At 44.3% G+C, this 25,959-nt stretch overlaps 1 protein-coding gene across 1 annotated transcript; it reads left to right on the forward strand.

Moving 5' to 3' along the window:
* The first annotated feature begins 16,770 nt into the window (after nucleotides 1-16,770).
* Nucleotides 16,771-19,113, forward strand: LOC123396040 (tubulin-folding cofactor A). The gene is made up of 4 exons (XM_045091070.1): nucleotides 16,771-16,937; nucleotides 17,102-17,269; nucleotides 18,476-18,562; nucleotides 18,652-19,113. The coding sequence occupies exons 2-4, from the start codon at nucleotides 17,117-17,119 to the stop codon at nucleotides 18,754-18,756; spliced, it is 345 nt and encodes a 114-aa protein (XP_044947005.1). The 5' UTR covers nucleotides 16,771-16,937; nucleotides 17,102-17,116; the 3' UTR covers nucleotides 18,757-19,113.
* The last annotated feature ends 6,846 nt before the right edge of the window (nucleotides 19,114-25,959 follow it).

The raw sequence follows: 25,959 nt of genomic DNA on the forward strand, positions 1-25,959 counted from the left end.
CTCTCTGGGCTATGCTGACAGGGGTCTGGATGGGCCTATTGGTCTGAGGTCTCACATTGAGGGTGTTGCTTCTATTCACAAGTCAAAGCTCATTTGTTACTCCAGAATTGTGAAGACTGCCAAGGGTGACCGTACTGAACTCATTCCTTTTCTGGACATCATGCACAAGATTTTTTTCAACACTCCGTTTCCTCCTGTTGGAAACAAGGACCATGTGCATTCCTATCTCGTGAGCCTCCTCCTTTTCTGCATCAAGGAGCGAGACCGCCAGTACACCTTGGATGTTTCCCACATTATGTGGACGGAGTTGAGGTCTGCTATGTTTGACAACAAGAAAGTGCCCATCTATGCTCTGTATCTGTTCAAGCTTATTGAGGACACTTGGGATGCTACCTTTCCTTCTGAGCTCTTGGTGACTGATCACATGGTTCATCATAGTGTACTCAAGATCCGTGTGAAGTAAAATTGGGGAATTCCACGTGCCGTTCCGGAGATTGATCCTACCGACTCGGATGACAAGCCTGAGCCCGATTATGAGTTTGTTCCTAGATCCGAGACCACACCATCTTGGGCCTCCAAGCTCAGGAAGAAGATGAAGGCTCTTTTGTGCTTTGAGGTGAAGGGTCAGTACAAGGCACATGTTGACGCCAAGAAGGCGCATGGTCATGGCAAGATGATGATGCGCAAGATTGGCCTTGATGTCTAGAGCGGTTCAAAGGACAAGATCACTGATGGGGAGGACTGGATGAAGGCCAACTGCCAGTGGACAGAGTCTGAGGAAGAGGTGTCTGCTGCTTCAGATGATTCTAAGGGAGATGATGACGAAGAGTATTGAGCTTCTCCTGTCTCCCCTTTTTGGTGTCTCGATGCCAAAGGGGAGAAAGTATCTTAGTTTGAGATGGATTTCCCTTGCCGAGTCACGAGTGTGTTTATCTGCATTTTTTTCTCTATCTCGTGAACTCGTTTATTGCTTGCTTTGGTTTATGTTTGTCCAAGACTTGTGTGAACTTATATATGGTGTAAGACATATGGTACCCCGTCTATCCTATTATGTCTCTACCTTTATGTTGTGAGATCCCTGTCTCATATGCTTGCTTACTTGTTTTACTCTTCTTCAGTTCACGCAAGTATATAGCCTTGTCTATAAACTATAGGGGGAGTGTCGATCCTAGTGTGTGCTCTTTGCATTCCAAAAGCATATTCAAATAGAGCACGCATCTAAGGGGAGCCCGTCTATATTTTGTAGGTATTGGGTTTTCCTAACCTTTCTCGTACATTCTTGTGGCAAATCCGGTGTTTTCATCAACCCACCAAAAAGGGAGAGATTCTAAGAGCATAATCTTCCCTGAGTAGTTTTGCTGGTTGATGACAACACCTTCACGGACTAATCGTGTGCTTTGAGCTTTCATAGGTTATGAGGTGGCACGAGATGATTATTATTCCCCTCAGATGTTAAACAAGAAGATGGAGTACTTCATATGATTTAGAGTTGGTGGGCTTGAGTCATAGGATAATCCATACTATCAAGAGGGGGTCCGCAGTTGGAAAGGTTGGGAGAATCTCTCACATACAAATTCGTTGCCTCCTTTCCTCCTCGGCACTTTGGAGTTGTCCTCTTGATCTTTGGTAAGTGGAAGTACCACTCGGAGTTGAGCGATACTACCGTGTGGGTGGAAGTACCGCTGGAGTTGAGCGGTACTACCACTTAGGCGGTACTACCGCTTCCTACTTCCGACCTCACTTATACTTATGTTTCCAATTTTTTGATTCTTCTTAGCAATTATTTTGGAGCGGAAGTTTGAAGCGGAAGTACCGCCCTCAGCAGCACTTCTACTCTGTTTCTTCCTTGTCAGTTTGTAGCGATAGTACCGGTGCTTGGAACAGTAGTAAGGCTCCATCGGAACTACCGCACCCCGTGTCGCATGTCCATTGGTTGCTCGGACTTTACTTCCATTCAAGCGGAAGTACCGCTCCCCCGAGCGGTACTAGCTCTCTTACACAACTTTTGGGCAGAAAACGGTCAAACTGTTCCTCCACTATATAAGTGGGTCTTCTTCCCCGTGGAGACTTGTTGGGGAACGTTGCATGGGAAATAAAAAATTTCCTACGCACACGAAGACCTATCATGGTGATGTCCATCTACGAGCAGATATTTGGATCTACGTACCCTTGTAGATCGCACAGCAGGAAGCGTTAAGAAACACGGTTGATGTAGTGGAACGTCTTCACGGCCCTTGAACCACCCCTCGAACCGTCCCCGATCCGTCCAACGAACCGTCCCGCGATCCGTCTTGTGATCCGTCTTCATGATCCATTCCGATCTAGTGCCGAACGGACGGCACCTCCGCGTTCAGCACAGGTACAACTCGATGACGATCTCCACCTTCTTGATCCATCAAGATGGGGCGGAGAGGTAGAAAAGTTCTCCGGCAGCGTGACGGCGCTCCGCTGGTGGTGACGATCTAATCCTACAGGGCTCCGCCCGAGCTCCGCAGAAATACGATCTAGAGGAAAAACTATGGTGTCTAGATCTGAGTTGCATGTGGCAAAAAGTTGTCTCAAATCAGCCCTAAATCACCACTATATATAGGAGGGAGGGAGGGGAGGAGGCAGCCTCAAAACCTCAAGGTTTGGCCGAAATTGGAGGTGGAGGAGTCCTACGCCAATCCTACTTGAGTAGGATTCCACCTTCCCACTTGGAAACTCTTTCCACCTTGTGTTTTTTCCTTCTCAAACCTTATGGGCCTTAGTGGTAACTTATTCCAGCCCACTAGGGGTTGGTTTATCTCTTCCCATAGCCCATGAGACCCCTTGGGGCGTGACACCCCTCCTGATGGTCCCGGGCACCCCTCCTAGCACTCCCGGTACACTACCGATGAGCCCAAAACTTTTCCGGTGACCAAAACAGGACTTCTCATATATTAATCTTTACCTCCGGACCATTCCAGAGCTCCTCGTGACATCCTGGATCTCATCCGGGACTCTTAACAACTTTCGGTTACCAACACCTATAACTCAACTATACTGAAACGTCACCGAACCTTAAGTGTGCAGACCCTGTGGGTTCGAGAACTATGCAGACATGACCTGAGACACTCTTCGATCAATATCCAATAGCGGGATCTGGATGCCCATATTGGATCCTACATATTCTATGAAGATCTTATCGGTTGAACCTCTATGCCAAGAATTCAGTTAATCCCGTATGATGTTCCCTTTGTCCTTCGGTATGTTACCTACCCGAGATTCGATCGTCGGTATCTTCATACCTAGTTCAATCTCATTACTGGCAAGTCTCTTTACTCGTTACGTAATACAAGATCCCGTAACTAACTCATTAGTCACATTGCTTGCAAGGCTTGTTGTGATGTTGTATTACTGAGTGGGCCCCGAGATACCTCTCCATCACACGGAGTGACAAAACCCAGTCTTGATCCATGCCAACCCAACAGACACCTTCAGAAATACCTGTAGAGCACATTTATAGTCACCCAGTTACGTTGCGACAGTTGATAGACACAAGGCATTCCTCCAGTGTCCGGGAGTTGCATGATCTCATGGTCATAGGAACAGATACATTGACATGCAGAAAACAGTAGCAATAAACTGACACGATCATATGCTACGTTTATAGTTTGGGTCTTGTCCATCACATCATTCTACTAATGATGTGATCCCGTTATCAATTGACAACACTTGCCTATGGCCAGGAAATTTTGACCATCTTTGATCAATGAACTAGTCAACTAGAGGCCCACTAGGGACAGTGTGTTGTCTATGTATCCACACATGTATTTGAGTTTCCAATCAATACAATTCTAGCATGGATAATAAACAATTATTATGAACAAATAAATATAATAATAACCAATTTATTATTGCCTCTAGGGCATATTTCCAACAGTCTCCCACTTGCACTAGAGTCAATAATCTAGTTCACATCACCCATGTGATTTCAACGAATCCTACACCCATATAGTTCTTGGGTCTGATCACGTCTTGCTCGTGAGAGAGGTTTTAGTCAACGGTTCTGAATCTTTCAGATCCGTGTGTGCTTTACAAATCTTCATGTCATCTTATAGATGCTGCTACTACGTGCTATTCGGAAATACTCCAAATATCTACTCTACTATACGAATCCGTTTTACTACTCATAGTTATTCAGATTAGTGTCAAAGCTTGCATCAACGTAACCCTTTACGACGAACTCTTTAACCACCTCCATAATCGAGAAAAATTCCTTATTCTGTTAGTTACTAAGCATAACTTTGACCGTTGTTCAGTGATTCAATCCTGGATCACTCTCTGTACCTCTTAACAAACTTGTGACAAGGCACACATCAGGTGCGGTACACAACATGGCATATTGTAGAGTCTACGGCTAAGGCATAGGGGACGACCTTCATCCTTTCTCTTTCTTCTGCCGTGATCGGGCTTTTGAGTCTTACTCAAATTCACACCTTACAACACAACCAAGAACTCCTTCTTTGCTGATCTATTTTGAACTCCTTCAAAAACTTGTCAAGGCATGCATTTTGTTGAAACTTCTATTAAGCGTTTCGATCTATCTCCATAGATCTTGATGCTCAATGTTCAAGTAGCTAAATCCAGGTTTTCCTTCAAAATCCCCTTTCAAACAACCTTTATGCTTTACAGAAATTCTACATTACTTCCGATCAACAATATGTCAACCACATATACTTTATCAGAAATACTATAGTGCTCCCACTCACTTCTTTGGAAATACAAGTTTCTCATAAACCTTGTACAAACCCAAAAGCTTTGATCATCTCATCAAAGCGTATATTCCAACTCCGAGATGCTTGCACCGGTCCATAATAGGATCGTTGGAGCTTGCATACTTGTTAGTATCCTTAGGATCGAAAAAACCTTCTGATTGTATCACATACAATGTTTCCTCAAGGAAACCGTCAAGGAAACAATATTTTGACTTCCTATGTGCAATATTTCACAAATAATGCAGCAACTACTAACACAATTCCAATAGACTTTTAGCATCGCTATGAGTGACAAAGTCACATGATAGTCAACTCTTTGATCTTGTCGAAAACATCTTTACGACAAGTCGAGCTTTTCTTAATAGTGACTTATCACCATCATCGTCTGTCTTTCTTTTAAAGATCCATCTTTACTTAATAGTCTTACTACCATCAACTAGTTCTCCTACACTTTGTTTTATACATGGATCCTCTCTCGGATTTCATGGCCTCCAGCCATTTTTCGGAATCCGAACCCACCATTGCTTCTCCATAACTCGTAGGTTCATTGTTGTTCAACAACATGACCTCCAAGACAGGGTTACCGTACCACTCTGTAGTAGTACATGACCTTTGTCGACCTACGAGGTTATTAGTAACTTGATCCGAAGCTCTAATGATCACCATCATCAGCTTCCACTTCAATTTGTGTAGGCGCCACAGGAACATCTTCCTGCGCGCTGCTACACACTGGTTGAAGTGATGGTTCACTAACCTCATCAAGTTCCACCACCGTCCCACTCAATTCTTTCTAGAGAAACCTTTCCTCGAGAAAGGACCCGTTTCTAGAAACAAACACTTTGCTTCCGGATCTGAGATAGGAGATGTATCCAATTGTTTTGGATATCCTATGAAGATGCATTTATCCGCTTTGGGTTCGAGCTTATTAGACTGAAACTTTTCACATAAGCGTCGCTGCCCCAAACATTCAAGAAACGACAGCTCAGGTTTCTCCAAACCATAGTCTATACTGTGTCATCTCAATGGAAATACGCGGTGCCCTATTTAAAGTGAATGTGGTTGTCTCTAATGCATAACCCATAAACGATAGTGGCAATTCGATAAGAGACATCATAGTATGCAACATATCCAAATAGGGCGTGGCTATGACGTTCGGACACACCATCACACTATGGTGTTCTAGGTGGCATGTATTGCGAAACAATTTCCACATTGTCTTAACTGTGTACCAAAACTCGCAACTCAGATATTCATCTCTATGATCATAACGTAGACAGTTTATCCTCTTGTCACGACGATCTTCACTCTGAAATAGCTTTGAACTTTTCAATATATCAGACTTGTGATTCATCAAGTAAATACTCTTGTATCTACTCAAATCGTGAGTGAAGTAAGAACATAACGATATCCACTCCGTGCCTCAGCACTCATTGGACTGCACACATAAAAAATGTATTACTCCCAACAAGTTACTCTCTTGTTTCATGTGGCATGATTTGCATGTCTCAAGTGATTCAAAATCAAGTGACTCCAAACGATCCATCTCTATGGAGCTTCTTCATGCATTTATACCAACATGACTCAAGTGGCAGTGCCACAAGTAAGTGGTACTATCATTATTATTTTGTATCTTTTGGCACCAATATTATGAACATGTGTAGCACTACGATCGAGATTCAGTAAACCATTGAAGGGTAATTATTCAAGCAAATAGAACAACTATTATTCTCTTTGAATGAATAATCGTATTGCGATAAATACAATACAATCATGTTCATGCTCAACGCAAGCACCAAATAACAATTAATTAGGTTTTACCACTAATCCCGATGATGGAGGGAGCGTGTGATGTTTGATCACATCAACCTTGGAAACACTTCCAACACTTATCGTCACCTCGCCTTTAGGTAGTCTCCGTTTATACCGTAGCTTTCATTTCGAGTTACTAATCACTTAGCAACCGAACTGGTATCCAATACCCTCGTTCTACTAGGAGTACTAGTAAAGTACACATCAATATCATGTATATCAAATATACTTCTGTCGACTTTGCCAGCCTTCTTATCTACCAAGCATCTAGGGTAGCTCCGCCTCAGTGACCGTTCCCCTCATAACAGAAGCACTTAGTCTCGGGTTTGGGTTCAATCCTGGGTTTCTTCATTAGAGCAGCAACTGGTTTGCCGTTTCATGAAGTATCCCTTCTAGCCCTTGCCTTTCTTGAAACTAGTGGTTTTACTAACCATCAACAATTGATGCTCCTTCTTGATTTCTACTCCTGCAGTGTCAAACATTGCGAATCGCTCAAGGATCATCATATCTATCCTTGATATGTTTATAGTTCATCACGAAGCTCTAGCAGCTTGGTGGCAGTGACTTTGGAGAACCATCACTATCTCATCTGGAAGATTAATTCCCACTTGATTCAAGCGATTGTTGTACTCAGACAATCTAAGAACATGCTCAATAATTTGATTTTTCTCCTCTACTTTTTAGACAAAGAATCTTGTCGGAGGTCTCACACCTCTCAACAAGGGCACGAGCATGAAATCTCAATTTCATCTCCTAGAACATCTCTTATGTTCCCCGACGTTTCAAAACGTCTTCGGCGCCTTGCTTCTAAGCCATTAAGTATCACACACTGAACTATCACATATTCATCAAAATGTGTATGTCAGATGTTCGCAAGATTCACATACGACGCTCGAGGTGCAGCACACCGAGTGGTGCATTAAGGACATAAGCCTTCTGCGCGGCAATGAGGACAATCCTCAGTTTTACGGACTTAGTCCGTAAAGTTGCTACTATCAACTTTCAACTAAATTTTCTCTAGGATCATATAAAAACAGTAGACCTATAACACAAGCTACATCGTAATTCACAAAGACCTTTTGACTATGTTCATGATAATTAGAGTTTAACTAATCAAATTACTTAATAAACTCCCACTCAAAAAGTACATCTCTCTAGTCATTTGAGTGGTACATGATCCAAATCCACTAACTCAAGTTCGATCATCACATGAGTTGAGAATAGTTTCAGTGGTAAGCATCTCTATGCTAATCATATCAACTATATGATTCATGCTCAACCTTTCAGTCTCTTGTGTTCCGAGGCCATGTCTGCACATGCTAGATTCGTCAAGTTTGACCCGAGTGTTCCGTGTCTGCAACTGTTTTGCACCCGTTGTATGTGAACGTTGAGTCTATCACACCCGATCATCACGTGGTGTCTCGAAATGAAGAACTGTCGCAATGGTGCACAGTAGGGGAGAACACAATTTCGTCTTGAAATTTTAGTGAGAGATCACCTCATAATGCTATCGTCGCTCTAAGAAAAATAAGGTGCATAAAAGGATTAACATCACATGCAATTCATAAGTGACATGATATGGCCATCATCTTGTGCTTCTCGATCTCCATCACCAAAGCACCGACACGATCTTCTTGTCACCGGCGCCACACATGACCTCCATCATCATGATCTGCATCAACGTGTCACCATCGAGGTTGTCATGGTACTTATGCTATTTCTACTAAAGCTACGTCCTAGCAATATAGTAAACGCATCTACAAACAGAAATATTAGTTTAAAGACAACCCTATGGCTCCTGCCGGTTGTCGTACCATTGACGTGCAAGTCGATATTAACTATTACAACATGATCATCTCATACATCCAATGTATCACATCACGTCATTGGTCATATCATATCACAAGCATACCCTGCAAAAACAAGTTAGACATCCTCTAATTTGTTGTTGCATGTTTTACGTGGCTGTTATGGGTATTTAGTATGATCGCATCTTACTTACACAAAAACCACAACGGAAATGTGCAAATTGCTATTTAACCTTTCCAAGGACCGTCTCGGTCAAAACCAATTCAACTAAAGTTGAAGAAACCGACACCCGCCAGTCATCTTTATGCAACGAGGTTGCATGTCAATCGATGAAACCAGTCTTTCGTAAGCATACGAATAATGTTGGTCCGGGCCGCTTCAATCCAACAATACCGCCGAATCGATAAAAGACTAAGGAGGGCAGCAAATCGAACATCACCATCCACAAAACCCTTTGTGTTCTACTCGAGATAACATCTACGCATGAACCTAGCTCATGATGCCACAGTTGGGGAATGTTGCATGGGAAACAAAAAAAAATCTACGCACACGAAGACCTATCATGGTAATGTCCATCTACGAGGGGAGATTTGGATCTACGTACCCTTGTAGATCGCACAGCAGGAAGCGTTAAGAAACGCGGTTGATGTAGTAGAACGTCTTCACGTCCCTCGAACCGCCCCATGAACCGTCCCGTGATCCGTCCCACGATCCGTCCAACGAACTGTCCCGCGATCCGTCTCACGAACCGTCTTGCAATCCGTCTTCATGATCCGTTCCGATCTAGTGCCGAACGGACGGCACCTCCGCGTTCAGCACACGTACAGCTCGATGACGATCTCAACCTTCTTGATCCAGCAAGATGGGGCGGAGAGGTAGAAGAGTTCTCCGGCAGCGTGACGACGCTCCGGTGGTGGTGACGATCTAATCCTGCAGGGCTCCGCCCGAGCTCCGCAGAAATACGATCTAGAGGAAAAACTATGGTGTCTAGATCTGAGTTGCACGTGGCAAAAAGTTATCTCAAATCAGCCCTAAATCACCACTATATATAGGAGGGAGGGAGGTGAGGAAGCAGCCTCAAAACCTCAACGTTTGTCCGAAATTGGAGGTGGAGGAGTCCTACTCCAATCCTACTTGGTGCAGGATTCCACCTTCCCACTTGAAAACTCTTTCCACCTTGTGTTTTTTCCTTCTCAAACTTTATGGGCCTTAGTGGCAACTTATTACAGCCCACTAGGGGCTGGTTTATCTCTTCCCATAGCCCATGAGACCCCTTGGGGCGTGACACCCCTCCCGATGGTCCCCGACACCCCTCCGAGCACTCCCGATACACTACCGATGAGCTCAAAACTTTTTCGCTGACCAAAACAGGACTTCCTATATATATATTACTTTTTACCTTCGGACCATTTCGGAGCTCCTCGTGACGTCCTGGATCTCATCCGGGACACCGAACAACTTTCGGTTACCAACATCTATAACTCAACTATACCGAAACGTCACCGAACCTTAAGTGTGCAGACCCTGCGGGTTCGAGAACTATGCAGACATGACCTGAGACACTCTCCGATCAATATCCAATAGCGGGACCTGGATTCCCATATTATATCCTACATATTCTACGGAGATCTTACGGTTGAACTTCTATGTCAAGGATTCAGTTAATCCCGTATGATGTTCCCTTTGTCCGTCGGTATGTTACCTACCCGAGATTCGATCGTTGGTATCTTCATACCTAGTTCAATCTCGCTACTGGAAAGTCTCTTTACTCGTTACATAATACAAGATCCCATAACTAACTCATTAGTCACATTGCTTGCAAGGCTTGTTGTGATGTTGTATGACCGAGTGGGCCCTGAGATACCTCTCCATCACACGGAGTGACAAATCCCAGTCTTGATCCATGCCAACCCAACAGACACCTTCGGAGATACTTGTAGAGCACCTTTATAGTCACCAAGTTACGTTGCGATGTTTGATACACACAAGGTATTCCTCCAGTGTCCGGGAGTTGCGTGATCTCATGGTCATAGGAACAGATACATTGACATGCAGAAAACAGTAGCAATAAACTGACACGATCATATGCTACGTTTATAGTTTGGGTCTTGTCCATCACATCATTCTCCTAATGATGTGATCCCGTTATCAAGTGACAACACTTGCCTATGGCCAGGATATCTTGACCATCTTTGATCAACGAATTAGTCAACTAGAGGGCCACTAGGGATAGTGTGTTGTCTATGTATCCACACATGTATTTGAGTTTCCAATCAATACAATTTTAGCATGGATAATAAATGATTATTATGAACAAGGAAATATAATAATAACCAATTTATTATTGCCTCTAGGGCATATTTCCAACAAGGCTCACCTTTTTACCATCCAAAGCTCTATTTCCCCCCCAAGCTCACTCTTGCCCGCTCTCCTTCCCTAGCCAACGATTCTTATTGATTTTCTAGGGTTTGGAGGAGAAGGCCAGAATCCACACTTCCACCAAGAGATATTTGATTCCCCCCACTAATCCCTTGCGGGTCTTGTTACTCCTGGGTGTTTGAGCACCCTAGATGGAATAGGTCACCTCGAAGCCATATTCCATTATGGTGAATCTTCATGGTTTCGTTGGGAGCCTCCAATTCAGTCATGGAGTTTTCCCCAACCTTGTTTGTAAAGGTTCGGTCGCTGCCTTCAAGGGCACCACTTAGTGGAATCATGACACCTCACATCGTGTGAAGGCATGAGGAGAATACTATGGCCTTAGTGGCATCTTGGGGAGAATTGTGCATCCACACCGCTCCAACGAAGACGTACTTCCCCTCAAAGTGAAGGAACTTCAGAAACACATCCTCGTCTTCATCGGTTCCACTTGTGGTTATTTCTTACCTTTACTTGTATTTACTTCGTGCTTACTATTGTTGTTTTAGCATCATATAGGTTGCTCACTTAGTTGCATATCTAGACAACCTATTTGTTGCTAAACTTAATTTGTTAAAAGAAAAGCTTCAAGTTTGTTAGTTTCCTATTCACCCCCTCTAGTCAACCATATATATCCTTTCAAATAGGTTAGTTCCAGAAAATGATATAAAGTTGCTATAAAATGATCGTAAAGTATCCAAGAATGATAATATAACATCATGGAACAATAAGAAATTATAGATACATTGGAGACGTATTAGCCAACCATCGTTGTGTTTGGTCCGGCGGGCTACGGGGCGCAGCCGGTCTACCTCCTGCCTCCGTCAAGTGGTCAAGTTCATCAATAAAGCTGCTTACAAAAGTTGCAATTTGCTGCGAGCTTTGGAAGATTGATTCATAAATTGCTTTCCTGTGTGCATACCAGAGTGCCCACAAGTTGATAGCCATCTTAGTGAACCCTTCCTGGACCAACGGTCCATGCATTTGAAGCAGACATTCCTTAGCACTAGCTTGATCAACTTATGACATTTTTATTACTATGTCATCTTCAGTTAAAGCCCACACACATCTAGCAACAGTGCATGATACTAGAGCGTGTTGCCAAGAATCTCGGCATCCACACAACATGCACACATCCGGGATCGCCATGTTGCGATGGTGCAGCACATTTGTTGTTGGAAGAGAGTGGCGAGCGAGTCGCCAGAGAATTTTTTAAATTTTGCTGGAATCGGGACATTCCAAAGTGATGTCCATGCCTTCTCATTTTCTCCCAACGACGTTCCACTCCTCCCTTCCAGCCATTCTTCTCGTTGCAACTTGGTCTTGACCAGAAGGCGATATGTCGAGGTGACTATGAACTTCCCTTTCTTATCACGCTGCCAAGCCCAAAATTCCTCCAAGTTACGTATGCAGAGTGGGATTCTCAAGACCGCGTTTGTGTCAAAAGGGGTAAAAATAGTTCAGACCAGCTCCGCGTTCCATGAGCCAGTAGCTAGAGATTGAAGCTCCGCCACTTTCCTTGGAGGATCAAGCACACACGAGGTTATAGGTCTTAAAGATGCTTCTTCAGGGATCGAGTTGTCCGTCCACATGTCCATAGTCTGGCCATTCCCAACGTGTGTTATGATGCCTTGTTTCAGTACATCCCTTCCCTCTAGAATTGCACACCAAATCTGGGATGGGCGGGAGCCAAGTTCCGCCTCTAGCAATGACACGTCGTGAAAATAGCTCGCTTTGAGTATCCTGGCACTCACCGATGAGGAATCTTGGTGCTGCCTCCACGCGTGCCTTGCAAACAGAGCAAGGTTGAATAGTTCCAGGTCTCTGAACCCAAGACCTCCCAAGTGTTTTGGCCTTGCCATCACATCCCATGATACCCAAGCCGGTTTCCTCTCACCTTGTTTGCAGCCCCACCCAAACTTCCGGATGATTGATTTCATATGATCAAAACAAGACATAGAATATACCGGTATTGCCCGAGCTACACACTTGATTAGGACTTCCTTGCCTCCTGCTGATAAGCACTTGCTCATCGACCCCTTGACTTTATCCCACAATCTGTCACTCAAATATTTAAACGTTCCATTCTTTGAGGGTCCCACATCCGTAGGCATGCCCAAGTACCTTTCATGCAAAGATTCATTAGGAACATGGAGGAAACCATTGACTGTGTTTTTTACCATCTCCGGTGTCCCCTTGCTAAAGAAAATGGAGGACATCTCTCTATTGATCCTCTCGGCTGACGCCATACAATATGACTCCAATAGGTTTGATATCTCCTATGCTCCATTAACACTTGCTCTGAAAAACAACACGCTACCAGCCGTGAATAAAAGATGGTTCACCGATGGAGCCGATGGAGCTATCTTAATGTCGCTGAGCTGGGATGACTGATTTTGTGATTTCAAGAGGCACGAAAGTCCCTCTGCTGCCAATAAGAACATGTATGGAGAGATGGGATCTCCCTGTTGGATGCCACGTGAAGGTTTAAACTCCTTAGATTTTCTTCCATTAAACATTACTGAAAAAGAGACAAAGCTCACCGAATTCATGATAACATTTACCCAAGGCGCTGCAAAGCCTAGCTTCTCCATGATAGATCTAAGATAAGACCACTCAACTCTGTCGTGGGCCTTCATCATGTCAAGCTTCAGAGCATAGAAACTGTTATTTTTTATCTATTCCTCTTCATGAAATGAAGGCACTCATAGGCATAAATAACGTTGTCCGTGATTTGTCTCCCATACACAAAAGTTGATTGTTCTTCCGAGATAATTTCTAGCAGAATTTACTTGAGCCAGTTCACGAGCACTTTTGAGGCAATCTTGGAAAAGACATTACATAAACTGATTGGTCGAAATTGAGATAGTAATGTTGGACATGTTACCTTGGGGATCAGTACCAGTAGGGTATCGTTAAGACACACTGGGCTCTCTTCACCCTGAACAATACCAAGAATCGCCTTTGTGACCTCTTCACCGCAGGCATCCGAGTGCCTCTTGAAAAAGTGAGCCGGAAACCCATCCGGACATGGTGCTTTGGTTGGGAACATATGAAACAATGCTTCTTTCACCTCCTTCTCAACATACGATGCCAAAAGGATGGAATTCATAGCCGAAGTGACCTTACTTGGGACATGTTCTAGCACCTCAGTCACACCTTGCACTCCCTGAGATGTGTAAAGATTCTTATAAAATTCTAGTGCAAGTTTTGCATTTCTGTTGTGTCCGTTGTTAGCTTCCCATTCGTTCTTTGCAATGCCTTAATCAGATTCTTCCTCCTCCTCATTGACGATCTCATATGGAAGAAATGTGTATTGCGGTCACCTGCAGTTAGCCACTCCACCCGTGATCGTTGTCGCCACATAAGTTCCTCACACAAGCATAGTTCGATCAATCTATCATTAATCTTTGTTTCCGCATGAGATGGTCCTGCCCTCGGCACCTCACCCCTTAGCCTTTCAAGCTCTTTTTCTAGGCTTCGAATTTTGCCAAGAACACTACCGGAGGTGGACCTCGACCAGTCGCCCAGGTTATGAGCCAACGCTTCTAGTTTGATCCGTTCCTCAGTAGTCGAAGAGGTGTGACCCCCGATCTCCCATGCAGATCGCACCGTCGGTTTCATCTCATCATGTTTGTCCCACATCACCTCATATTGGAAGCGCTTCACACTCCTGGCATATGTCTCCCTAGGAGCGAGTTGCAATAAGATTGGCGAGTGATCTGATGAAGCCGACGATAGATGCTCTACCATGGCGCTCAGGAACTGTGTACACCAATGAGCCGTAGCAAGTGCTCTATTTAGCCGGACCCATGTAAAAGTGCCACCTGCGACTCGTTTCTCATAAGTCCACATCCTTCCCTTATACCCCAGGTCTACCAGACTGCAAACATCGATGGTGTCACGGATTGTATTTGTGATTGACTTCATGTCTCGATACCGTCATGTTCGTCGTGGCATAACACTTCATTGAAATCACCCATGCAAAGCCAGGGGATATCATGTAGCGTCGACGGATTTTTCATCATGTCCCACGTATGGTAGTGCAAATGAGTTTGGGCCTCACTGTAGATACAGGTGAACCTCCATGGATCTCCTTCGAGCATACTGATTTTTGCATCTGTATGAAGATTGGAGTACCCCAGAATCTCAGTTTTTATTTCATCATTCCCAAAAATATCTTTTAGACTTTCCACTCGAGCACCACTGGTCTGGGTTTCTACTATACAGAGTACTTTAGGGGCAAACTTTATCGCGAACTCGCGTAGCTCTTGAATTGTCAGGGCATTGCCAATCCCGTGACAATTCTAGCTTAACAGATTCATAGCGCACGACTGTCCTCCCAGAGGAGGCCGCCAAACGCACATTATTAGTTTTGGCACCAATTGCCTTCTTCCCGTCCATGCCAATGCTCTTATCTGATGTAGCCGATGTTCTGGATCTTTTTAGGTTCTTGCTTCGGTGGAGGGCTAGGGGTAACAGACTGCACTTCCATTGCCCCCTTGGACACCGGCACAAGCTCCAAACCCTGTGCTGAAGAAGAGCTTTATACATCAATAGCCTTAGAGATACGTTTGCGGCTCGGGTCCATCTCGTTAATATCGATGTCCTACGCCTCGGTCTCACTTGTATGCTCACCAGGATTGTCAGTTTTAACCCCCGATCTCAACTGCTGAGAAGTGTTTCTCCTCCTAGTCGCCCAACTGGTAGTGGCAGGAGCACGAAGGTTTTTGAAAACTAATGCAAACAAAGGGTGCACTCCATCACCATGTTCTTTGTACTCGTGTCCCATCAAGCCACATACCTGGCACCAATCCTGGAGCCTTACGTACCTGACTGCAAAGAACTCGCGCTGTCCTTTTCTGATCAAAGAGATCACCTTTTTAGGGGATTACAGACATCAATCCTGACCCGCACCCTAAAGAAATTTCCTTGAAAGTCAAAAGATAAGGGTTCGACGTCCACAAACTGGCCAAGCTTTGATGCCAGCGCCTTCACCTTTCCATGGTACGTAGGAGGAAGACCAATGATCCTAGCCCACACCTCAAAAGTGAAAAGTTCTATTGAAGATGGCTTGGTGAATCTTTCATAAGGAGCAATGAGCACTGGATTGCCTTTGAAGTGCCTTGGGCCTCCCTGTGTCACCGTCTCCCAGTCACATAGACAGTCAAATTGCATAATGAACAAGTTCTCTTCCAAGTTTTTGATCTTGACAGGCCTGGCTAGATCCCATGTTGCACGCATCGTTCGAAAGAAACCATAGTTGCTAAAATCCTTCTCCATATGCACACGGGCAATTATCATCCAGCGTAGGTTCTCCTCCGCCAGCGCATCCTCATCATCAAACACAACATCAGCCAGATCGCCCTCTTCTAGGGCTAGCTCCTTCATCATATCCTCGAGCCGACCCTTGCCCTTGCTGCTAGACGCGCCAGACTTGCCATACGAAGCCATTGATGTAGTGGATGTAGATCGGAACCCCCTGACCTAGATGGTCTAGGAATGTAAGGGACCCCTCCGCTGCCGGTCCCCTGGAGTCCCGTCAAGGCCGGGCAACAACCCACGGTTGCCCCTTGATCAACTTGAGCAGGAACGATCCAAGATCACGACGATGATGGAAATAATGTGTCTCTACATCGCCGTCAGCGTCGAGAGGATAAAAATCCTAGTAAGATGGTATTTGTAGAGCTTTGTGTTAGCTTCGCCTTTTGGTGCGTCTAGGTTCCTATAACACAAGCCCCAAAAAAAAAACCCTACACCGGGCTTGTAAAAGCACAAGCCAAATTTGCACCGTGAAATTCTCACCCGTTCCAAATGAATGCCATATTTGTTCCACAATAAAAAAACAAATGAATGTCAAAATAAAAATGAATGCCACATTCTCTCAAAAAAGAAAAGGAAAAATAATGCCATGTTGTCTTTTTTTTTAGACAAAAATGACATAGTATTATTTAGATCCTCTTCACAATCTCCCTCACCCCGTCATCCCGCAGCCCATTTCCCCCAGACCAAGCCGCCGCCGCCATCTCCGGCCACCCCACCCCCCTCCCCGGCCGAGCCGCCGCCGCCGCCGCCGACCCATACCGGAACAGTAGGACCGCCACCGCCGTCAAGCCTCCCCGCCAGGCGCCACCCCGTCGGCCACGCTGCAACCAGGGCAAGGTGAGCTCTCCCCCACTTCTTCCCTACCCCTCGCTAGATTCTTCTTAGCTTCACGAGGAGGAGAAGAGCGAGCGCGGATCATTGGACTGGATCTCAATCCACTGACTACTTTTAACCCGAACTAACCTCCACGATTTTTTTGGGCGTGCCGGCGCGCCACCCAGATCCCGCATCTCGGAATGGCGACCCTGAGGAACCTGAAGATCAAGACGTCGACGTGCAAGAGGATCGTCAAGGAGCTGCGCTCCTACGAGAAGGAGGTGGAGAAGGAGGCGGCCAAGACCGCCGACATGAAGGAGAAGGGCGCCGACACCTATGATCTCAAGCAGCAGGTGACCCAACATCTCTCATTCAGCAGCTCTGCTTACAGTACTTGCTGGTGATAGTAGGATCACATGTTAGTTATCCTTAGAATGGTCCCTTGTAGCATGGTTTCATTAGTTTAAAGATGCTGATCTAGTCACTAGAAGCTTGATGGGTAGTAATTTCTGTCATATGCCCACTAATTAATCAGTTCTTGGTAAAATGGACAGGTCAATCACATATTCTGTTATTGATTTCCTAAGACAAGTTTTGTTGTTAGAATGGCATGTCATTAAACTTGTTGTGGATATGTGTAGAGGGATCTACCATGTGAAACCTTGAGGATTGGTTGGTTTGCCCGACTAACATTTTGGTGTTTGTCAACTGTTACCCTGGTTGGTTGGTTGGTTGTGACATAGTAATCTGTGCATTGTTACCGCTGGGTATCCATGATATTAATGATAACTTCTGTTACTGCAGCTTATGTAATGGTTTTACTTTGGTTGGAACATCAGGTCTCTGCTTCTAGTTCATCCCAGTTATTACCCTTAAGGCCCGGCATAAACAAATTCAGCATGTATCATGCCTCTTGTGGCTCTTCTCATGTGGATTACCCTCTCCCTTTCTTGGCCTTCAGTCCATGTAGATTGCTTGGTACTGCCTCCGTCCGGAAATAACTGCCGCTCAAACGGATGTAGGACTAGATACATCCGTTTGAGCGACAGTTATTTCCGGACGGAGGAAGTATAAGATAACCTATCTCTCCTTCAGCGAATATTTGGTTATGTTAAAAACAATTACATTTGTCAGATGTAGGGCACTGTATAGAGCATCAGAATGGATATAGTTATAAGTTTGTAACTTAGAAGCAGATTGTGTTATTACATGAGCAAGTGGCCTATGCATTCTTCAGAGTACTACTACTATGTTCATCTGTTAATCACATTCTTCTGGGTTTTACAGATAGTTATTAGTATTACCAGACATGTCAAGATATTTAAGGCATAAATATGCTTGATGAGTTATGAAATTGTTTTCGATGTGATTGGGATTGGAAAAGATAGTTGTTCACGTCGATTGATCTCATACATACATTGAGGTCTTATGGTCTGATTTTGGACACGCAACACGAGTACTTTGTTGTTGGTCTCCCTGATCCTCTTCCCAAGTCACTATTCATGGATGTGAAGATCTTGTTAGTACATCTTATCTTTTAATGCCTTTTACATGTGCAGGAAAATGTTTTGGCTGAGTCGAGGATGATGGTCCCGGACTGCCATAAGCGACTTGAAGCTGCACTGACCGACCTGAAAGCAACACTGGTATTGTGCAGAGATTTTTACCTATATTTGAAATCGTCTGCAATCTTGTCTTCAGCTACTTGAACAAATGTTTGGTTAATCTGTCACAGGCGGAGTTGAAGGAGTCAAATGAACAAGGCACTGAGATCGGTGAGGCCGAGGCTACAATCACTGAAGTTGAAGCTGTCTACACGCCAACAGAAGCTGAAGATTAAGCTCGCAACTTCCTTTCGCTGAAATGTCAGTATGCATCACCAGACTTACTCTTGTCTGACATGGTAGTCACATTTCATATGACATTGACACGAAAGTTTGTATGTATTACGACTCATGATCTGTCTCGAGATGTGCAACTGGTAATATCACTTTACTGGAATATGGTTAGGCGTTTATGGTGTGCTGGAAATGCTGCATGTTTTTGGCATTGTTCCATTTGGGTGTCGGATGTTGTTGCTTCTTGCTGGTTGTTTTTAGTTACTGTGATCCTGTTCTTCATGCTTTGATGTAGCCCGAGGGAGGGCGCATTGTGGACCTTGTTTAAATTCTCCTGCAAGACGTGGTAGATTTGTGCAGTTTTCCCCTCTGATTCAGAATGGCAATGCACTGTAATTTTGCACTCCCTTCGGTACTGGTCTTTAATTTGTCTAAATATGGATGTATCAAGACACGTTTTAGTGTTAAATATATCCATATATGGATAAAACTAAGACAAGTAGTTTGGGACCGAGGTAATATATGGTTTGGCTAGTTCTCACCCGCCTCATTTTTTGATAAATCTTAGTCACAAATCGTGGCATAGCAAGTGTGCAATTCTCGACGTCGATGTAAAAGGCTTGTAACTGGTTCACATATAATGAAATCATTCTCAAAGCAACTTATGAATGGGCAATCCCGTTGTAATTTGCATCCATATGTATATTGTAAGCATAGATCATACTCCATTCATCTGAAAATACTTATCAGAGAAGTGGATGTATCTAAATATATTTTAGTTTTAGATGCATCCATTTCTTTGATATGTATTTTCGAATGGAGGGAGTATATGTAAGCTGACACAACCCAAAATGCCTCTTAACTTAATAAGTTGACACAACCCGGGAGCCAACCGCCTAGCCAACATGCAATGGGCCTCCCATCGCCCACGAGAGCATCTCCAACCGCGGCTGTAAAAAACGCGAGCACGTTAAAACGTTATTTTGGCGTGCGCGGGACGCTTTCGCACGCTTCAGCGGAGGCGGTAAAGTCAGGCGCGCGGAAAACAGTTGCGCGCGCGTGGGAAAAAACGGGCGGACACGCGATAGATTTGGGGCGCGGCGTCCAACGCGTCTATAAAATGCAGCGCCCGCCACACGTCCTTTCATCAAAAACCGTCGCCCCCTTGCCTCGCCACGTGCCCTCCCTCGCCTCACCACGCGCCCCTCTGCCTCTTTTCTCGCCTTACCGCCGCCGCACTAATGTCCCACAAGCGTATGGGATCGCATCAGTTTTCGAGGGTTGAGTATTCAACCCAAATTTGTTGGTTCGCACGACGGGAAGCGAAAGAATATTCTCAAGTATTAGCAGCTGAATGCGTCAGATTCAACCACACCTGAAAGATTAGTGTTTGCAAGCAAAGTATCAGTAGCAAGGTAATATGATAGAAACGATGCCAGAAACGATCTGGTGACAAGGCAGACTATTCCTAATAGTTGTATCAACGACGCCAGAAAAAGCTTTGGCAATCCCCTGCAACGGCGCCAGAAAAAGGCACGTTGACGGGATTTTAGTGCCAACAAAGTCTTGCAACAAGTAACAGCGGAGTAGCAAGGAACAATAGTAGCAGCAGCAGCAAAGTAACAAGTAACATCAGTAGTGACAGCAGCAGCAAAGTAGCAGCAAAGTGGCCCAATCCCTCTTGTAGCAAGGGACAAGCCTAGGCGAAGTAACGTAGCGAGAACCAGTAGTAAAAGACTCGTAGGCAGTGGATCGGTGATGGATGAGTGTGACGGATGTGATTCATCATGTAACAGCTATAACACGGAGAGATATGTGACTAACACCCGTTCATCAATCTAATGTAGGCATGTATTCCGTATGTAGTCATACGTGCTTACGGAAAAGAACTTGCATGACATCTATTGTCCATCCCTCCCGTGGCAGCGGGGTTCTAATGGAAACTACGGGATATTAAGGTTTTCCTTTTAATAAAGAACCGGACCAATGCATTAACACGTGGTGGATACATGAACTCCTCATACTATGGTCATCTCCAGGAGTGGTTCCGGCTATTGTCACTCCAGGGTTGCCGGGTCATAACACATAGTAGGTGACTACAACTTGCAAGATAGAATCTAAAACACACATATATTGGCGACAACATAATAGGTTCAGATCTGAAATCATGGCACTCGGGCCCTAGTGACAAGCATTAAGCATAGCCAAGTAGTAGCAACATCAATCTAGAACATAGTGGATACTAGGGATCAACCCCGTCAATAGCTAACTCGATTACATGATAGATCTCATCCAACTCATCACCGTCCAGCAAGCCTACGATGAGATTACTCACGAACGATGAAGAGCATCATGGAATTGTCAATGGAGAAAGGTTGATGATGACGATGACGACGATTTCCCCTCTCCGGAGCCCGAAACAGACTCCAGATGAAGAACAGGATGTGGCGGCGCCTCCGTATCGCAAAACGCGATGAAACCTTCTCTCTGTTTTTTTCCAGGGGAAACGGAAGATATAGGACTGAGATTGGGGGCGGTGGTGCCACGTGGGCCGCACAATCCTGCATGGCGCGACCTGGGGGGTGGCCGCGCCATGTGGGTTTGTGGCCCACTGGCACACCACCTCACGTGGATATTTGCGCAGGTATTTTTCTTTTATTCCAGAAAAATCTCCGTAAATTTTCAGGACATTCCGAGAACTTTCATTTCTGCACAAAAACAACACCATGGCAATTCTGCTGAAAACAGCGTCAGTCCGGGTTAGTTCCATTCAAATCATGCAAATTAGAGTCCAAAACAAGGGCAAAAGAGTTCGGGAAAGTAGATACGACGGAGACGTATCAACTCCCCCAAGCTTAAAGCCTTGCTTGTCCTCAAGCAACTCAGTTGACAAAGTGAGAGAGACAAAAGAAGAACTTTGACGAACTCTGTTTGATCTTGTTGTTGCAACTATGTCTAACTCATAACCAGAATTTCAGCAACATCACAAGCAAACCACATAAGCAAATGACATCTAAGTCTCACGGTAAACTCATATCAATGGCATAATCAACTAGCGAGCAAATAATAATAAGCCTCAAGTGTCAACACTTCAATCAAAACAACATGAAGCAGTACGAATAGATGGTATCTCGCTAGCTCTTTCTGAGACCGCAAAACATAAATGCAGAGCACCTTAAAAGACCAAGGGCTGACTAAACATTGTATTCAAGGCAATGAAGATCCAGTCATAGTCATACTCAACACAGTTAAAAGCAAAGCATAAAAATGACATAGGTGCTCTCTAATTGGTGCTTTTGCAAGAAGAGGATGACTCAAGAGGAACATAAATAGACAGGCCCTTCGCAGAGGGAAGCATTGATTTGCAAAGGTGCCAGAGCTCAAGCTTTTAAAACAGAGATAATAATTTTGGGTGGCATGCTTTCATTTTCAACGCAATGACTAAGATTTCTCAACATCTTTCCACGCTACACATGCTATAGGCGGTTCCCAAACAGAAAAGTAAAGTTTTGACTCCCCCCCACCAATCAATCACACTCCACGGCTAGCCGAATCCTCGGGTACCGTCCAAACCAACATCAATCCCTGGGAGTTTTGTTTGCAATTATCTTTTCGATTTGAGCATGGAATTGGGAATTCCAATTGCCGTCCCCTTTCTCGTGAATGATAGTGAATAAACACATCTCGAGGATAACACGCCTAACATGGAAGATACCAATAGCCCCTTGTCACCACATGAGCGGTTCGGGCATGCAAAACAGATTATTCCTTGAAGATTTAGAGAGTGACACATGCAAATTTACTTGGAACGGCAGGTAGATACCGCACATAGGTAGGTATGATGGACTCATATGGCACAACTTTGGGTTTATGGAAGTGGATGCACAAGCAATATTCCCGCTTAGTACAAGTGAAGGCTAGCAAAAGACTAGGAAGCGACCAACTAGAGAGCGACAACAACCATCAAAATGCATTAAGAGTAACTAACATTGAGTGCAAGCATGAGTAGGACATAAATCACCATGAACATGAACATCATAACGGCTATGTTGATTTTGTTTCAACTACATGCGTGAACATGCGCCAAGTCAAGCCACTTGAAACATTCAAAGGAGGATACCATCCTATCATACTACATCATAGTCATCTCAACATTCATGTGAGCATCCAAGACAAACCATTATAAGCTCCTAGCTAAGTAAGCATGGCATAAGCAACTATGATCTCTAAGTTGTCATTGCAAACATGTTTCTCTCACAACAAAGCTGAATGAGGCATGATGAGCTAGTCATACTTACAAAAACAAAACCGATTGAGTTCATACCAACTTTTCCAGGCTCAGTCACTTCATCATATATCGTCATTATTGCCTTTCACTTGCAAGACCGAACGATGTGAACAATAATAAGCATGCTCGTGCATTGGACTAAAGCTGGAATCTGCAGGCAAACACAAAGGAGAAGACAAAGTAATATAGCTCTTTGAAAGCTAAACAGGTATGCATGCAAGAGCCACTAAACATTGTAACCAATATCTTCTACCTTGACCCAAAGAAAAAGAAAACTATCTACACGGGAAAGCTCCCAACAAGCAAAAGAAGAAAAGGAAAATCTTTTTGGTTTTTCTCAAACTAGACAGACACACGAAAAGAAAACGAGAAAAAGAAAATAAACTAACATGGATGATACAGTGGCAAAGTGTGAACACCGGCTAACAAAGTGAAAGCATAAGCAAGAATGTAAAGTCGGTGAGAAGACGTACTCCCCCAAGCTTAGGCTTTTGGCCTAACTTGGTCTACTCCCAAGGAGGGAAATAACCATCTCCGGGGTACTCCGGAGTGGACTGAGGGTGCCACTGCTGTGTGAGCTGTAGAATGAATTTTTCTGGAGGTAAGAGAAGTGGATAGGAGCAAGAATGAGTGGAGGGGGTGCCTGTGGGCCCCACAAGCCTGGGTGGCGCAGCCAGGGGGGTGCCCGCGCCACTAGGGCTTGTGGTCCACTGGTGTGCCCCCCAGACAGACTCTTTGTCCCAGTATTTTTCAAATATTCCAGAAAAAATCATACTAGATTTTCACAGCGTTCGGAGAACTTTTATTTTCGGGGTACTTTTCTACCGGACGCTAAAACAAAAAACAGGGAAAACTAATCTAAACCTATCATTTTTCTTCTAAGCAACCTAAAATGAAAGCTTGGAACAGAGGCTTGGGACTCCTCAGTTCATCCATCTCATGGTCATCGAAAGAAATCCGTCAATGGGGTTGATCAAGCCTCCTCGACAAAACTTTTTCGAATCGCAAAAGAAGACGGAGAATTTTTGAATAGTCACTAGGTCACCTCCATGGGGATGTGTATCTCCCCAACAAGCAAATCACACTTCATCTTGACGCGAGGAATAGGGCATTCAAAGCTCCCAATAAGAATCGATGAAGTCTTTTCGATAACATTGATACAATGTACTCGATATTGTTTCTTCGGAAAGTGCACCGTATGCTCATTACCGTTGACATGGAAAGTGACATTGCCTTTGTTGCAATCTATAACAGCCCCTGCAGTATTTAAAAAGGGTCTTCCGAGGATGACAGCCATGGCATCGTCCTCGGAAATATCCAAGATAACAAAGTCTGTTAAGATAGTGGTGTTAGCAACCACAAGCTTGCCATCCGCCACCAGGGGGGTGGCGGCTACATGGCTTGTGGCCCACTGGCCCACCCCCTGAGGTGGATCTTTGCGCAGGTATTTTTCATATTTTCCAAAAATAATCTCCGTAAATTTTTAGGACGTTTGGAGAACTTTCATTTCTGCACAAAAACAACACCAAGGCAATTCTGCTGAAAACAGCGTCAGTCCAGGTTAGTTCCATTCTAATCATGCAAATTAGAGTCCAAAACAAGGGCAAAAGAGTTTGGAAAAGTAGATACGATGGAGACGTATCAACTCCCGCAAGCTTAAAACCTTGCTTGTCCTCAAGCAACCCAGTTGACAAACTCAGAGAGAAAGAAAAACTTTGACAAACTCTGTTTGATCTTGTTATTGCAACTATGTCTAACTCATAACCAGAATTTCAGCAAGATCACAAGTTAACCACATAAGCAAGTGACACAAAGGTCTCACGATAAACTAATATCAATGGCATAGTCAGCTAACGAGCAAATAATAATGAGTTTCAAATACCAATACTTCAATCAAAACAAGCATGAAGCAATATGAATAGGTGGTATCCCGCTAGCTCTTTCTGAGACCGCAAAACATAAATGCAGAGCACTTCCAAAGATCAAGGGTTGACTAAACATTGTAATTCATAGCAACGAAGATCCAGTCATAGTCATACTCAATATCAATCAAAAGCAAAGCATAAAAATGACAGAGGTGCTCTCTAATTGGTGCTTATGTAAGAAGAGGATGACTCGACAGGAAAATAAATAGACAGGCCCTTCGCAGAGGGAAGCATTGATTTGCAGAGGTGCCAGAGCTCAAGCTTTGAAAGCAGAGATAATAATTTTGGGTGGCATGCTTTCATTGTCAACGCAATGACCAAGAGTTCTCAATATCTTCCATGCTACTCATGCTATAGGTGGTTCCCAAATAGAAAAGTAAAGTTTTAACTCCCCCACCACCAATCAATCACACTCCACGGCTAGCCGAATCCTCGGGTAACGTCCATAGTAACATCAATCCGGGGGGAGTCTTGTTTTACAGTTATGTTTTTGATTTAAGCGTGGAACTAGGCAGTCCAATTACCGGCCCCTTTCTCACGAATGACAGTGAATAAACACATGTCGAGGATAACACTCCTAGCATGGAAGATGCCAATAGCCCCCTGTCACCACATGAGCGGTTCGGGCATGCAAAATAGATTATTTCTTGAAGGTTTAGAGAGTGGCACATGCAAATTTACTTGGAACGGCAGGTAGATACCGCAAATAGGTAGGTATGGTGGACTCTCATGGAAAAACTTTTGGGTTTATGGAAGTGGATGCACAAGCAGTATTCCTCTTAGTACAAGTGAAGGCTAGCAAAAGACTGGGAAGCGACCAACTAGAGAGCGACAACAGTCATCAAGATGCAATGAGTTTGACTAACATTAAATGCAAGCATGAGCAGGATATAAATCACCATGAACACGAACATCATAGAGGCTATGTTGATTTTGTTTCAACTACATGCATGAACATGCGCCAAGTCAAACCACTTGAAACATTCAAAGGA

The sequence above is a fragment of the Hordeum vulgare genome, chromosome 5H, assembly GCF_904849725.1.
Source record: "Hordeum vulgare subsp. vulgare chromosome 5H, MorexV3_pseudomolecules_assembly, whole genome shotgun sequence".
NCBI classification, from domain to species: domain Eukaryota; kingdom Viridiplantae; phylum Streptophyta; class Magnoliopsida; order Poales; family Poaceae; genus Hordeum; species Hordeum vulgare.